General features: G+C 36.4%; 1 protein-coding gene across 12 annotated transcripts in view; it reads right to left on the bottom strand.

Annotated features, from left to right (window-relative positions):
• Positions 1 to 15,916, bottom strand: part of LOC105489423 (DCC netrin 1 receptor) — a 1,213,781-nt gene that overhangs the window by 348,835 nt on the left and 849,030 nt on the right. For all 12 annotated transcript variants that reach the window (XR_011616876.1, XR_011616875.1, XM_071085315.1 and 9 more), the window contains exon 9: positions 14,780 to 14,934. Coding sequence is in view for 10 of the 12 variants with exons in the window: in XM_071085315.1 (XP_070941416.1) it covers positions 14,780 to 14,934 (155 nt within the window). In the remaining 2 variants the exon portion in view is untranslated. The remainder of the gene's footprint in view (positions 1 to 14,779; positions 14,935 to 15,916) is intronic.

Raw genomic sequence — 15,916 nt, forward strand, 5'->3', positions numbered from 1 at the left:
TAGATAATGAACCATACCACTGGAATTAACATCTACTCATTTCTGGGAGTCCTAAACATTTTTGTGAAGAGCTTGTACTGAACTACAAGCCAATTAACCCTTCTGAAGAATAGAAGTAGTAATCATTATTTTTTATTTCACTGCAAGACCATAGGAGAGGGCTTTGAATCAAGAAAGTCAACTGAGAGTTAAAATCAAATAGGTGATTTATAGCAGATAGTAGAAACTATGTGCCTAGCATGGTCGTTAGCATGACGGTTAGTATAATTCATCCAGGCTGGCTTAATCTCACCAATGTCGAGACTTTTTGTTTGTTTTTGAGATGGAATCTCACTCTGTCACCCAGGCCGGAGTGCAGTGGTGTGACCTTGGCTCACTGCAAGCTCCCCCTCCCGGGTACACACCATTTTCCTGCCTCAGCCTCCTGAGTAGCTGGGACTACAGGCACCCACCACCACGCCTGGCTAATTTTTTGTATTTTTAGTAGAGACAGGGTTTCACTGTGTTATCCAGGATGGTCTCAATCTCCTGACCTCATGATCCACCCACCTTGACCTCCCAAAGTGCTGGGATTATAGGCATCAGCTACTACGCCCGGCCAATATTTTAAAAATATTATATTGTCACTGCTATGTTTTCTGAACTAATTTTTATCAATGGTGAATTAATAAGAATTTTAACTCATTAAAGAACTGTTGTCAAAATGCAATTAATGTTTATTTTTCCTAAAACAATCATGGTAATCTTAGTTTGTGTACACACACACACACACACACACACACACAGAGTTAGCAGTATAGTAGGAATATTATGCTAGGTTCAAACTCTGGCACTGACACTATTAGTTTTGTTGCATTTAATTTAGTCACATCTAATGTAGGAATTGGGTTGGGCCATAATTCTTGCTTACGGGATGTTTTACAGGTCACAGTATTGCTATTCATCTGAAGCTGAAAGATTTTAAGGTGATGGCACACAATTACTGTTTCAGGCCACAGCTGTTAAGAATCAGAGTCCTGGCCGGGCATGTTGGCTCATGCCTGTAATACCAGCACTTTGGGAGGCCAAGGTGGGTAGATCACCTTAGGACAGGAGTTCAAGACAAGCCTGTCGAACATGGAGAACCCTGGTGTCTACTAAGCATACAAAATTAGCCAGGTGTGGTGGTGCATGCCTGTAATCCCAGTTACTCAGGAGGCTGAGGCAGGAGAATCACTTGAACCTGGGAGGTGGAGGTTGTGGTGAACCGGGGTCATGCCATTGCACTCCAGCCTGGGTAACAAGAGTGAAACTCCATCTCAAAATAAAATAAAATAAAAATCAGAGTCCTGATGTTGGCATCAGTGTCTAGAAGAAAACCATTATGGGGTTTTTATCAACTGAAGGTCAAACAGTAGAAATCCAAGCATGTGGTCAATGTTAGTAACAAATCTCACAGGCATCTTCAGCAAAATCTGTTACTTGGCTAACTTCATTCACTTATGAGTTTCCTTCAGGCCACCTAAGCAGTTTGTAGTCCTTAATATTCAGAAAGTGCTATGTCCTACCGTTTACAAGGCAGGGTTAGAATTCTGAAGAGCGGAAGAAGGTAAGAGCATATCAAATATGATTTTAAGGACACTACGGATGTCTTTTAATATCAACATTTCTTCTTTGAGAGGCAGTGACTGAAATGGTTTTCAAAATAAAAAATATAGTTTGCTAATTAATGTATATACATGTATACACATACACTTTAATTTTCTATATGTATACATATATGCTATATGTACATATACAATTATATATAATTATATGTACTATATATGGAAAAGTTTATATATATATAAACTTTTTTATATATATATATATTGCTACGTTTTAAGCTGCCTGTGAAAACTTACTAACATTGACCACAGGCTTGGATTTCTACTGTTTGATCTCCAATTGATAAAATCCCTAAAATGTTTTTCTTCTAGACACGAATGCCAGTATCTGGACTCTGATTTTAACAGCTATGACCTGAATACACACACACACACATATATACACACACACATATCTATACATACACACACACATCTACACATATACACACATATATATATACACACACACATTCACATAGAGACATACAAGCACAATATATACTTCATAGTTGGCTCAGTCCTCTAGCAGATGACATTGAATCTTACTAAGAATTTGTAAGAATTCTTACTAAAATTCACAGGGCAGTACATCGGGTTGAATAGTACTCCAAAAATTCATGTACACCCAGAACCTCAGAATGTGACCTTATTTGATCAAATATCTTTGTAGATATAATTAGTTAAGACAAGGTTATACTGGATTTAGGTGGATCCCAAGTGCATTATAAGAAGAGAGGAGGACTCGCAGAGACACAGAGAGGAGAAGGCCATGTGGAGATGCAGGCAGAGACTGAAATTATGCAGCTACTAGCCAAGGAATGCCAAAGACTGCCAGAAGCCACCAGATGCTAGGAAGAGGCAAGGAAGGATTTTCCTGAAGCACCTTCAGAGGAAATATAGCCCTGCTGACACCTCGATTTCAGACTTCTCGGCTCCAGAAAGGTCAGAAAATACATTTTGTTGTTTTGAGACACCAAGTTTGTGGTACTTTGTTAAGGTAGCTCTAGATAAATAATACAACACCCAAAGGGGTTAACAAGTTCACTTACTTATTTCTAAGGGAGACACTTAAAAAAGCAATGAAATTGAAGTAAATTGTATAAGATCAGTTAGCAGTGTTCCTTAATGAGGTTTTTCTAGTGCCCCTTCACGTTATCCCAATACGAGCAGTATGATCCTTATTTTATAAGAATTTGAGAATCAGAAAGGGTAACTGGCTTCCCAAAAAACAAACAGCAGAATACAGAGAAAATCTCAGTCTAGAACACAGATCTTTTGCTTATATTTTACGTGATATTTCCATTTCAGGAAGAGAAACTGTCATTATTGTAAGCCCATTGTTTAGGACAAGCATCCCTGTACTTAGGAATCTAGACACAGGCCTTGGGCTCTCACTAATGTACTGACATATTCTATGGCTAGCCTTAAAAGCTCTTTTCCCCAGGTTTATTGGTTGTACATTTCAATGGTTGGAATCTACTATCTTAAAGTATTTATGAATTTAAAATTAAGTTTCAGGGCACTGGGAAATGTTTCAGACTCTGGGTACCCAGAGTTAATGGAGGCTCTGACTCCCAACAGTAAGAAAAAGGGTTAAAAAATGAGATGTTGGAAGCAACTTCCTCTAGTAGAATTCTAGGGCCCTTCCTGGGACAGAAACCAAGCTTCTGGTACAATTTTGATGTAAGGAGATTCAACTTCTGGATCATCCCTGAATTGACATCCCATTAGAATTCAATCTCCTGTTCAATGAACATAGGCAAAGTACACATCAGAAAACAAACTGGTTCTGGGCTAACATTTATTTTGGCACTGACCTGCCCTTTTTGGATGGGTTCCTCAGAAAATCTTGGCAGTTGGAAGACTGGGCTGCTGATCTGAGGCCTTCTTATAGTCAATTCCCATCAAATTACACTTCACTAGCCTGACCCGGGGCGGCAGGGGGAGAGGGGGGTGTTCTAAAAAGGAGGTTTCTTTATGAATGACAAATATTCGAGCATCTTAGTACATGGCACTGCACATATCCCTGTAACATTCATTAGGGATGTGTAGGGCACAGATGTTTTACAATTTATGACATGAAGAATGACCCAGTGGTTTTTCCCCAACTGTTCATCTTTGCCACTATTAGAATCTAAGTACTGCACTGCATTGGCCATTGGCCTGGTCGTACGTGGCATTTTCTTTTATTTTTATACTCAAAGAAATCCTGGGAACTTCCTTTGATCTCATAGCCTAATTAGGTGAATAAAATCTGCAAACATTTAACAGTTAAACTTCATGAATTAAAAAAATAGTAATTCTTGATATATCCCCTAAATCTCTCTCCTCCCTACGCACCCTCCAAATTAGTTCCATTTCTAGTTTTTAGATCCCATGAAATGGTAACAACCATTCACCCAGTTTCTTAGGCCCAAAATCTGAAATACAATTGGATTCTGTCTTTTCTCCCATTCCACCTGCAGCAGCAAGTCTTGTTGTTTCTATCTTCCAAAGGCATCTTGGATTCTACTAGTTCTTTACTCTTCTAAAATTACCAGGCTACCTGAGCTATCTCACCACTAAACTACTGTATTCATCTTTTCTCTGTTCTCCTTGCTTCCAATTTAAAAATGAAAATTAGGTCATGTCAATCCCTCCTGCATAAATGCCCCCACTCCCAACTAAGTACTACATCTTGATTCCTTATTATGGCTTCCAAGATTTTCATGACTGAGCCCTGCTACCCCTTGACTTTACCTCCACCACTCTCTCTCTTGCTTGCTCTGCTGCAGGACAGTAGTCTTTTGTTCTTCCTCTCCAGAAACTTGGCACTGCTTATTTGCTTTGCCTGAAATGTCCTGCCTCACAGGTGTTTGCTGCCACCTTTTCACATTCTTTCAGGTGTGCCTCTACATATCCCTTCTTTAGCAAGGCTTTGACCTTCCCATCTAGAATCATCCCTATCCTATTCATCCTAGGTCCCCTTAAGCTGTTTTGCGCTTCTGTGGGCTTCACTTTTATTTATTTATTTATTTAGAGACAGAGTCTCACTTTGTTGCCTATACTTTTCAGTACTCAGAATTTTATTTCTGAGCATCCACCCCCTGAAAATACAGTTTGGAACGCTTGCATCTTGAGCATTTAAATATCCTGTATCTCATCAGATCTTAAGAACTCCCTCATGAGGGTGGAACCAATCATGGCTCACTGCAGCCTCAAACTCTCAGGCTTGGGCAATCCTTTCATCTCAGCCTTCCAAGCAGCTAGGACTACAGACACACACCACCACACTTGGCTGATTTTTCCATATTTTGTAGAGACAGGGTTTCTTTATGTTGCCTAGGCTGATCTGGAACTCCTGAGTTTAAGGGATCTGCCCTCCTTGGCCTCCCAAAGTACTGGGATTACAGGCATGTGCCACCACTCCCAGCCTATTTGCTTATTATTCCTCTTCATCATTAGAATATAGACTTTATGAGGATAAGTACTTTGTCTTTTTTATTACCGATTTCCCAGTCTCAAGAAACAGACTGTAGTCCATTGCAAGCATGCAATGAATTATTTGTTGAACGAATGAATGAATAAATGAATGAATGAAGAGATGAGGAGATTCAAACTAATTTGGAGGGTGAAATACGAGCTTAAGAAGACTGAAAGTTTGATCCCTGTGATGAATTAGACAGGATAGGCTTTTTGCTCTTGGAAATATTTAATCAAAATCTTAAAGGAAAAATAGAAGGGACTTACGAAATAGCCTAATGGATAAGAACAGCATTTCAAACATATCCAAAAAAAAAAAAAAAAAAAAAAAAAAAAACACAGACACAGAAATTAGCAAATTATGTGCAGCATTAAGGAGCATCATTATATGAGAAATAATTAAAATCAAGTAATGGAGTTATAATGGATGATTATAACAGAAGCTGGTATTTATTGAGGGCTGACAATGCACCAGAAAGTAAACTAAGTATCTAATTTAATCCTCAGAATAACCATTTGAAGATGCACAATTGAATTACCATCCTAAATATTTTACTTTAATCTTTACAGCATCCTTGCAAGATAGATATTATCTCCATTTTGCAGAAGAAAAGCTAACTTAACCCAGTTAGCTGACAGGTGAAAAAGCTAGAATTCAAACCCAATCTGATTTCTAAATCCTTGTTTTTAAACATGTCATTCTACTTCCATTTGGATGACCTGGAACACCAATTTAAATAAGATTTAAATAAGAGGACAATGTACAAGTTACTACCATTGACCATGGGCTTAGAGTTCCATTGCTTGACTTTCAGTTGATACAAATCTGTGGTCATTTCCTTCCAGCAATGAGTGACAACATCTCAGCTTTGACTTTAACAACTACAATTAGAAGCAGTAATTGCCTGTCATAGGCTTAAAACTTTTCTATTTTAACTCACGGTTATCTCCACTCCCTGCAGAATAGCCTGTGATCAGAAATTCTGTCCCAACTCAACTCCTCATTGCATGGGATCTCAGATTCCCCAAGGAGGAAAGATTGGGCAATTAAAGTAACATAATATAAGAACATTGGAATTAAAGGAAAATAGTTAAAGTCATATTATTGACTTCTTATGTAACATGTAAAATTCACCATATATTACAGCAGGCAGAATATAACCTGCAGTTAAAAGAATCCATAAAATAGTACAGTAATTTAAAAGGGAGTTTTACTTAAATTTGGTGGAATGTTATATCAGATAATTCCTAAATATACTAAAATGTTCTATGCTAAAAGACAATATGGTTTGTGCATTAAATTATATCTGCATTAGATTATGCATTAATTATATACTGAAACTTTGTAACACTAACTTTAGGTTAAGAAAAGGAAATAGGGCCGGGCACGGTGGTTCATGCCTGTAATTCCAGCACTTTGGGAGGCTGAGGCAGGCAGATCACCAGATCAGAAGTTCAAGACCAGTCTGGCCAATATATTAAAACTCCGTCTCTACTAAAAATACAAAAACTTAGCCAGGTGTGGCGGTGTGCACCTGTAATCTCAGCCACGTGGGAGTTTGAGGCAGGAGAATCACATGAACTTGGGAGGTGGAGGTTGCAGTGAACCGAGATCACGCCACTGCACTCCAGCCCAGGCAACAGTGCAAGACTCCATCTCAAAGAAAATAAAAAAGAGAAAATAAATTTGATCCCTCAGTATTATTTAGGTCCATTTATTTTACAGTGATATTTTCATCAAAAATAGTATCCCTAACTTCTTTGAATGTTTGTGTCCCTTCCAAAATTCATGTTGAAATTTAAACCCCAATGCAAATATTTTAATAATCTTTTAAAAGATGATTAGACCATGAGGGCTGTACCCTCATGAAGAGATTAGTCCTTGTAAGAGGGCTACAGAGAACAGCTAGCTCCTCTTTTTTGTCCTACCATTTCTTCCACCATGTGAGGACACAGCGTTCATACCCTCTGGAAGATGCAGCAACAAGGCCTCATTTTGGAAGCAGAGACCAGCCCTCACTAGACATCAAACCTGCTTAATCTCAGACTTCCCAGTCTCCAGAACCATGAGCAATACATTTCTATCCTTTATAAATTAAACAGTGCAGATATTTCGTTATAGCAACAGAAACAGACAAAGAAAGAAACTTCTGCCCTTATTTTATTTTCTATCCCAAGCATGTTATAAAAGGTTCATTACATAGTAGGTACTCAATAAATACTTATGAACTGCATAGAAAAATATGCTCTAAAGATGAGGGAGTGCTTCAATACATATGTGATTAAAATGCCTTATTCCTTTCCATCTTTACTCTTTCTTGGTAGTATTCATCAGCTCTCCATCAAAGCAGTTGCCTAAAGCAGCTCAGCTCATACCCTTGGAGTAGAGTTTCATTCAGCTGCACCAGCATGATGACAATATCCCCAAAGATGTTCATGCTGGCTTTTGCTCTAATTCAGCTTAGCAAACCAACTGCTTTCACGTTTAGTAGGGTATACAACCAAATTAGGCGATTAAACCCAAATCAGATCTACTTAGGGAACCTCTTTCTCCCAGACTAGTTGACAGTGCTGCCTGAAAACCAATCATTACTATGACACTTTCTTATCCCCTTTCCTACACTCCCTTACATCTATCTATGAGAAGTTAGCTTTCTATGTAATTTCTCATGAAGCAGATAAATTTTCTAGATGTTTGGTTATACCAACTGAAGAAGCCTGAATCATAATATTTGCTCAAAAGAAAAGAGAAAATAAGAGAGCCAACAGAAGCTTCTTAGGGAAATTACACTTATGATATATCACTGTTTAACCCAAGCAACTAGTAAGCTATGTCCTTCACCTTCAATTGCACTTTGGAAGATACTTACGTATTTTTTCAGGTAACGGATTTTTAATGTGATTAACTTAAGTAAATAAACAGACTATCTTCAGGTCTAGATTATCTGGCCTTTAAAAAATCATGTCTATTAATTTAGCACATAATTAACTTTTTTGTTTTGAACAAAGCTCAACAATTTTGTTCAGGGAGATGAAATCTGTGAAAGTTGTTTTTAGTGAATTCTACTTAAAGTTTTTTCCACCAGACTACCAGTTCCTTGAGAGTTAGGACCATTTCTGACTTGCTTTTTTATCCTCATTTACCAGCATAGTGCCTAGACTGCTGCTGTCCCACAGAACTTTCTGAAATAATGGAAATGGTCTCTGTGATCTCCAATACAGTAGCCAGTAATCATATATGAAATCGTGAGATATGGCTCGTAAGACAGACAAGTTGAATTTTTGATTTTTAATTTTATTTAAATTTTAAGTGCTACTAAGCAGTTGGAATAGGGCTATTGTAACTGAGAAACTGAATTTTAAATTTTATTTTATTTCAATATTTTTAAATTTAAATAGACAAATGTGACTTGCCGTTACTGTACTGGTAACTGTAGGTCTAGAACTTAGCACAAAATAAATATTTTTAAATGAATGAAGAAAGAACACAGTGACTCACATTTGCTTTGAAGTCTTCTAGAGGTAATTATACAACCCATCATCTCAAGTCTACCTCTAATCTTTCCACTAATATATGTCATTATAAAAGACATCATACCTAGCCTAATTGACCATTAAATCCAAACGAATTCCTTAAGCCTTTGGTCACAGAGGATACTAAACCATAAGTTTTTAACATTCCCCATCTCTTATTTATAATATCTGAAAAAAAAATTTTTTGCATCCAGAGACTTTTTAAATAATGTATTTGTATGCTCCCAAAAAGATGTTATGCCAGTGCTTATCTTTACTTCTTTCCATTATTTATGTCTAGCCATGTACGGGATCAGACAACTGAACTGTTGTCAAGCTGACAGATTTGCCATAGTGGTCATTCCAAATATTTATTCAAATCTCAATGCAGTGCAGTTAATAGTTGTAAATCAAGTGACAAAAGTAATGAGCTAGACAGAGCTGTGATCAACTTAGTTTGCTTAATTTATGGAACCGTCCTTAAATAAATATAACTGATATTTTATATCTTTCCCAAACCAGATTCTACCAGCATCAACCAAGCAACGACAGCCAAGTGTCATGTAACAATGTTTTGATCAGCAACAGACCACATATACCAAAGTGGTCCCATAAAAATATAATGAAGTTGAAAAATTTCTATCACCTAGTGACATCTTGCCATCATATCATTGTAATGGAATGCATTACCTTTTCTATGTTTAGATATGCTCAGATGTACAAATATCTGCCACTGTGTTATAATTGCCTACAGTATTCAGTACTGTCACATGCTGTACAGGTTTGCAGCCTAGGAGTGATAGGCTACACCATATAGCCCAGGTGAGTAGTAGGCTCTACCATCTAGGTGTGTGTAAGACACTATGATGTTCTCAGAAAAATGAACTCAATTAATGATGCAATTCCCGGAATATATATCCTTCCTTAAGTGACACATGGCTTTATTTATAAAATGGCAATGCTGTGATACATCTTATGGGATCATGTAGCACTTTCTGTTCTTAAGACTTCAAAATTGAGACAAGCCAATCTATAACAGCCTGCCAAATGTTAAGGAGAGGTTAATTAGGGAGAGAGTAACAGAGTATGTAAACGTGCTGACTGTATAGTGATCAAGCTAGTTCTAAACTATAAATGAGGTATTATATTAGCCTTATTTACCCAATTGATTACCCTGGTGAGTATCCCACTTTGTTTGTAAATGTAGAGCAGTTGAAATTATGTTCTTATTTGATCCCATTGAGTCAGGGAGCTTTTCTCTTTTTTTTAAATTGAGATGCCAGGCAAGACACAGTGACTGCCCATGTGTTATCATATTTCATTTTTGCAACTTAGGAAGAAGAAGAAGAAATGATACTCCCATTTATAGTTCAGGAAACTGGTCTCAATGATTGACAAACTTGCCCTAGGGTACAGGTAGTAATGTTCAGAGACATTATTTGAACTTCTCTGTTCTCTTCCTAACAACCATACAAGTAGAGCCCTATTAGAATTTTTAAAATCTCATGAAGGAAGAAAGAAGCAAATACGGCTATTCCTCTAGATAATATATTCTAAAGTCACTCAACTTGGTGGGTTGCTTTCACTCATCTTTTTAGTGTAAAGAATATAATAGATTAAAAATATTACTTACAACTCTTAAATATAAAAGAGTTTTGTAGATAATTGAGTTGTGGTCTTGCAAATAGGCTTCTGATTCTAACTCAAGCCCTCAAGCCAGTATGTGGTCCATTTTAACATCCTTTATGATTAAACTGCCTTAACAGGATCTTAAAGGACTGCAAATAATAATTCAAAAAATCTCCACATGTGGTATGAAAAGATTAGATGAGTCTTAAGCAGACAGGGACTTAAATCCTGGCTGATAATATGGTAGAGAAATTATACATCATAAAGGCAGTGAGAATGGGCAAGGGTTTAGCAAAAGGAAGATATCATCAGGGGACACAAACCTTCATATAAATCAAGCCTTTCTATTTCGAGCGATTATTTCATAAACTGGATCTTTGGCTGCTGATCTCTTTAAATGATTACCACAAAATGTATGCACTTTTAGAAACAGTTACGGGCTGATTTATATTTCAGACATATTTTCCATCAGTTTTATTCTTTGCGAATGTGGTTTGTATAATAGAGCTGATATTTTCAAATAATATGAAAAACTTGAAATTCAATTTGTATACAAGCTATGTAATTTTAGTGTACAATTACCACATCACATTTGGAAAAACATTGATAAAAGCAGCAACCAAACACATACTCACCTGAGACCCATTTTCAAAAAATAAGATCATTTTGTCAGAAAAGAGATATTGATGAAAATGTTTTCTTTAACTTGATCTTGCCTCTAAATTCTGATAGTCTAGCGAAGTAATAAAATAGCCCTCACATTTTCTCTTAACGACAGAAAGATGGGCTTATAGCAAAGAGGGAAGGATGGTGGGAAGAAGGATGGTGGGAAGGAGCATGGGAGGAAGGAATGGGAAAGAAAAGGAATGGAAAGGAGCCATACGATCTCTGGTATATTCCATCTTCTTCAGTAATTGGTGTCTTACTGAGCGGGCTTGGAGAAGATGAAGTAAGTGCTCCTTATCCTAGAAATACTTTCAAATTGCCAAAATGGCATTTTATGTTACCAACAGAAGATAAAATACACATGCAATGCCTATCACTTATGATAATATTATTTATTTATTCTAATGTCTGTAAGAAAGACGGCAAGTGAGTTTAGCAGTACTCAATACACACGAATTGAAGGAATTGGCTAACTCTTTTGCACATGTAAAGGATATTCTGAATATCTTGTTTACGCAGGCTACTTTATTCCTAACTACTTATCTACTCAGTAAGGGATGAATTATCCAATGGCAATGTTCAATGAAACAGAATCAAGTTATAGTGCAAATAAAACAGTGATCTGCAAAAGAAATTCTTCTTATTTCATATATTGGTAAGAAAATGGGTAATTTAATAGAACAATGCTGTTACTAAAGGCCAAAATATGGTTAGCATTCTAAGGCTGTTATTGCTGCCATTAATGAAAAAAACTCATGGCTGCATCATGTTTCTAAAGCAGAAAGATTCTTCATTTTCATTTCTTAGAGAATATAATTTATATGTGACAACAATACCAACAATCAACTTGTTTTATTCAATTATGCTTTTGTTATTGTGTACCTTATCATTTACGCTAATAGTTAAGCAAAGTAAATGCTTATAGAGACTTGGGTCCAGTGAGGTCCTCTGCACACATATTTCACACTGCTTTCTGAATGTGAAGGAATGTGTGATATATAAAGCATAGAGGTTGCTGTCATTGTAACTGGATTACAAGACTGATTGGAGGAGGTGGATGCAGTACAATTTGGGCATAAGAAATTAACTAGGTAATATGTTGCAGCCATCACAGGTCACGGGCCCACAAGCAAATCTGTGACTCAGATTGTTTGTATTCCATTTACCAACTTCTTATAAGTTCCCCTACTTGAGTTGTTTTGTTATTGTTGCATATTTAAAATATTTGCTTCCCCCCAAATCTGCTGAGATCCATAAATACTGCTGCTTTATTACTCACGTATGCTTTTCTAACATGCCTCATGCAGCCTGAAACAGTGTTAGAAATATAATAAATGTTCATTAAACATACTTATGAATTGAGTTATGTCATTGTTTGTGTTTTACAAAGTTAAGGCCATATGTGTGATACAATCATTATTCTTTTTAACTTAATTATATTTAAAAAAGCAGAATATATTGTATTATTGTATCATAGTTTTTTATTTTTTTTATAATTTTTTATGGAATGAGTGTTGTTAGCCAGTGTCAAAAAGGAAAACACTTTACTGTCCCTTGGCTTGGGAATGTTGGTGTTAAAAAAAAAAAAAAAATTAAAACGCTGAAAATTGCTTTTTTGAGTTGAATGCTTAGAAACAATAGTATTGATCAAAGAAAAAAAAATGCTCATTCTTACAAAGCAAGGTTAACCAACCAGGATTTTTATCAGAAGTGCAATGTAATCATGACTAGTCAGCTCTGAAAAGTACAGTATAACAATTGTATGATAATTTATAACTAGGAGATGAAAAATTCAGTTAATTCACAGAGATTTGATCTTTTGAAAATGAGCATGCTTTTAACGTTAGTTCCAGTATTAGAAAATTTACCAAGAGTTTCTTTAAGTTTTTAAACTGCTGACCTATCTACCACATGGCATATAACATATATAGAGTGTGAGATAGATAGATAGATAGATAGATAGATAGATAGATAGATAGATAGATAGATATATCTTAATTTGTTTTTAATCAAAAATACAAAATGGTCATAAATGTTATTGATTTTACATAGATGATCTATGAAGAGAAAGTCATTAAAGCAATTGAAGACTCAAATGTTGGGCTGGGCGCAGTGGCTCATGCCTGTAATCTTAGCACATCGGGAGGCTGAGGCAGGGGCATCATTTGAGGTCAGGAGTTCAAGACCAGCCTGACCAACATGGTGATAGCTTGTCTCTACTACAAATACAAAAATTAGCTGGGAATCGCTTGAACCCGGGAGGTGGAGGTTGCAATGAGCTGAGATTGTGTCACTGCACTCCAGCCTGGACAACAGAGTGAGACTCTGTCCCAAAAATAAAAAAAGAAGACTGAAATATTATGTTACTATAGACATTATGAAGGGGAAATTTGCACTGTCTAGTGATTTAACTCAGTACAGCAACAAAAAATTGTCCAGAAGAGAAATCTGGGAGCAGGACCAGCTCCATGGGCAGCAAAGAGGGAAGTTGTGCAAGGCCTAATGTTCTGCTGTAGCCATCCCATAATGTTCATAATTTTTAACAACGTGCCCCTGTGGTTTTACTTTGCAAACAGAAATTATTTGGATCCTACAAATTATTATTATGCCTGGGGGCCTGCATTTCCAAATAATTGTCTGTAACCTCAACATGACTATGCTTTTGAAGTTGCTGAGCTTTTATTTCTGTGAGGCAAAATTTGTACTATTGTACAGCTTAGCCCTCTTCCCTCCCTTCAATTAATACTTTATTCTGATTTGTTATCATCCTGTGTCTGTAGCCCTGGCCAAATGAAATAAAGGATGGAGATTCTGTCGAAAGTGCACTCAGACTGTATCTCCTGTTCTCTCTTCTTTGACATGCTGATTGAAACCACCCAAGAAGTGACAGAATACAAAGGTTACTCTCTCACAATTACCAGTTAAAATATTTCCAATCTCTACTTCACCTTATTCCCAAAATACAAGAGGTGATTTTGAAGTTAAATACAGTTTCACGTAAAATGAAGAGGAAAACAAAATATCATTATAAATTTATTTATATAAAAAGCAAATAGGTGCAGTTAGACGTTTAACATAAGGCAGTTTAACAAGTAGCCATGCATTTCATTTTGATTTTAAATTCCAATTTTTTTAAATACGAAACAAAACAAATTTGGCGAATGGCTCATCAGCAACTAACCTTGTCAAAAAACATTTGAAATGCACAAGAAAAAACAAAATTTTGTCAAATACAGAAATAGTTTTCAATATGTAATTTTGGAGCTCTTCCTTTATCAAAGTAGAAATCATTGAATTATATGTTGATCAAAGAACATTCAGCTGCTTTACTTTGTGAAAAAAAAATAGCTGAATCTAGTGATTCAAGGTAGAGGAAAATGAGATTATACAAAAGAGATTATCATATTCCTCAAGTCTCAATTTGCTTTTAGTAGCTTTTTCAGTGCATATGGTGCGTGTTTATGCTTTTAAATTAGTCCCTGGATTTAGAAGTTGTATGCTATTGTTCTTTTACCTTTGATGTTACACTCTTTACAAATTCAAAAGATCTGAAAATTCAACAGAGGAGGCTGAAACCCAACGATGATGCTACAATACTGTCAGGCAGAGTAGATCACTTTCTTAGGAAATGAATATGTAGACTGCATAGATAAATTAGGCCTTTATAGAGGTTAATTTGCCATTACGGTACATGGCCTAAGTGAAGAGGCCATTCTATTAACAAGTCATCTTACTTTTAAAAGTCCTTGAGTTACATAGGTTACTTAAAAGAAACGTTCTTGCATTTTTGTCACCTCGCAAAGGTTCTGTGAAAGAATTCAAGGATACTGCAGAGGAAAATAAACACTTTCTAAATGTGGCCCGTTCCTTTTCATACTCACACTCAGGCTGTGTGGCCACCTTGATGGGTTGAGAACTCTCTCCCGGTCCCCATTCATTGTAAGCCACAACTCGAAAGGTGTACATGGCTTCTGGCTTCAGGTTTCCCACGGTGAGCTGAAGGGACCCAGGCTGTGTTGTGTTCAACGCTCGTTCCCTGAGAAATCAAAGTTGCAGAGAAAGATTATTCCAAAAAGAATACTTCCTGCCAAAATTTGTATCTGATGTGCAAGAGTAGTGAGGTGAACCACAGGGTTGCTCAGTCATCTAATGTTGACTCTAGGACATAATTCAAGACCTCAGGCTTTCTACAGAAAATAAGCTCATTGGAAGGACCTACAGATAAATGTTGCAAGAATTCTGGGGAGTTTAAGCTTATGTCATTCTCCATGAAACTTGCAAACTAAAGTCTTTTTGCTTGACACTTTAAAATTTGGAATTCAAAACCCATGAAAAACAAAGAGCTATTAAAATAAGGAGAAACATCTGGAATGTAGACAGGAAGATGGGTTTTGTAAACATCCGGCTAATGACAGAAATCAAGGTTTCAATTATTCCACAAATCGGTCTTTGTCAGTATTGCCAACAAATGCATTTATGCATTTTCTCTCATTGTGTGAAAGGAAAACGCAGATGCTAAGTGTTCTATGTATGGAGCCTGAGTCCCTGTGGTTACTTTAAGTGCAATTAGTGAAAGGAAGTAGATTCCTTCCTGCGTGAACAGAAACCGTAACATATGCCTGTTTGTTTTGCTCTTCAAGCCACATCTATATGTGTTCAATATCAATACATTTATCAACTAAAAACTTCCTCAGTGTTGCAAACTAATGAATTAATCTACTGATCATGGTTGCATTTATAGTGCATATTAAGAGATGACAAACCTTTTGGATATGGATGCTGACATTTTAGAAATGATAACTATTGAAGTATTCTTTAAGGACACACACAATTCTAGAGCTTCTGAACATTCTAGATGTCCTCATTGGACATTTAGCTGATTTAACTGAGTGAAGAAGTGACTTCCTCTAAGCTTCTCAATTGTTTCTCAAGGTTTCTATATCTAGATAATATCTCTTGCTTCTCAGTGGAATTATATGCACACTTTAATTATGCCATTCAGATATGTTTTGGTTTTG

The sequence above is a fragment of the Macaca nemestrina genome, chromosome 19 (genome assembly GCF_043159975.1).
Source record: "Macaca nemestrina isolate mMacNem1 chromosome 19, mMacNem.hap1, whole genome shotgun sequence".
Taxonomy (NCBI): Eukaryota; Metazoa; Chordata; class Mammalia; order Primates; family Cercopithecidae; genus Macaca; species Macaca nemestrina.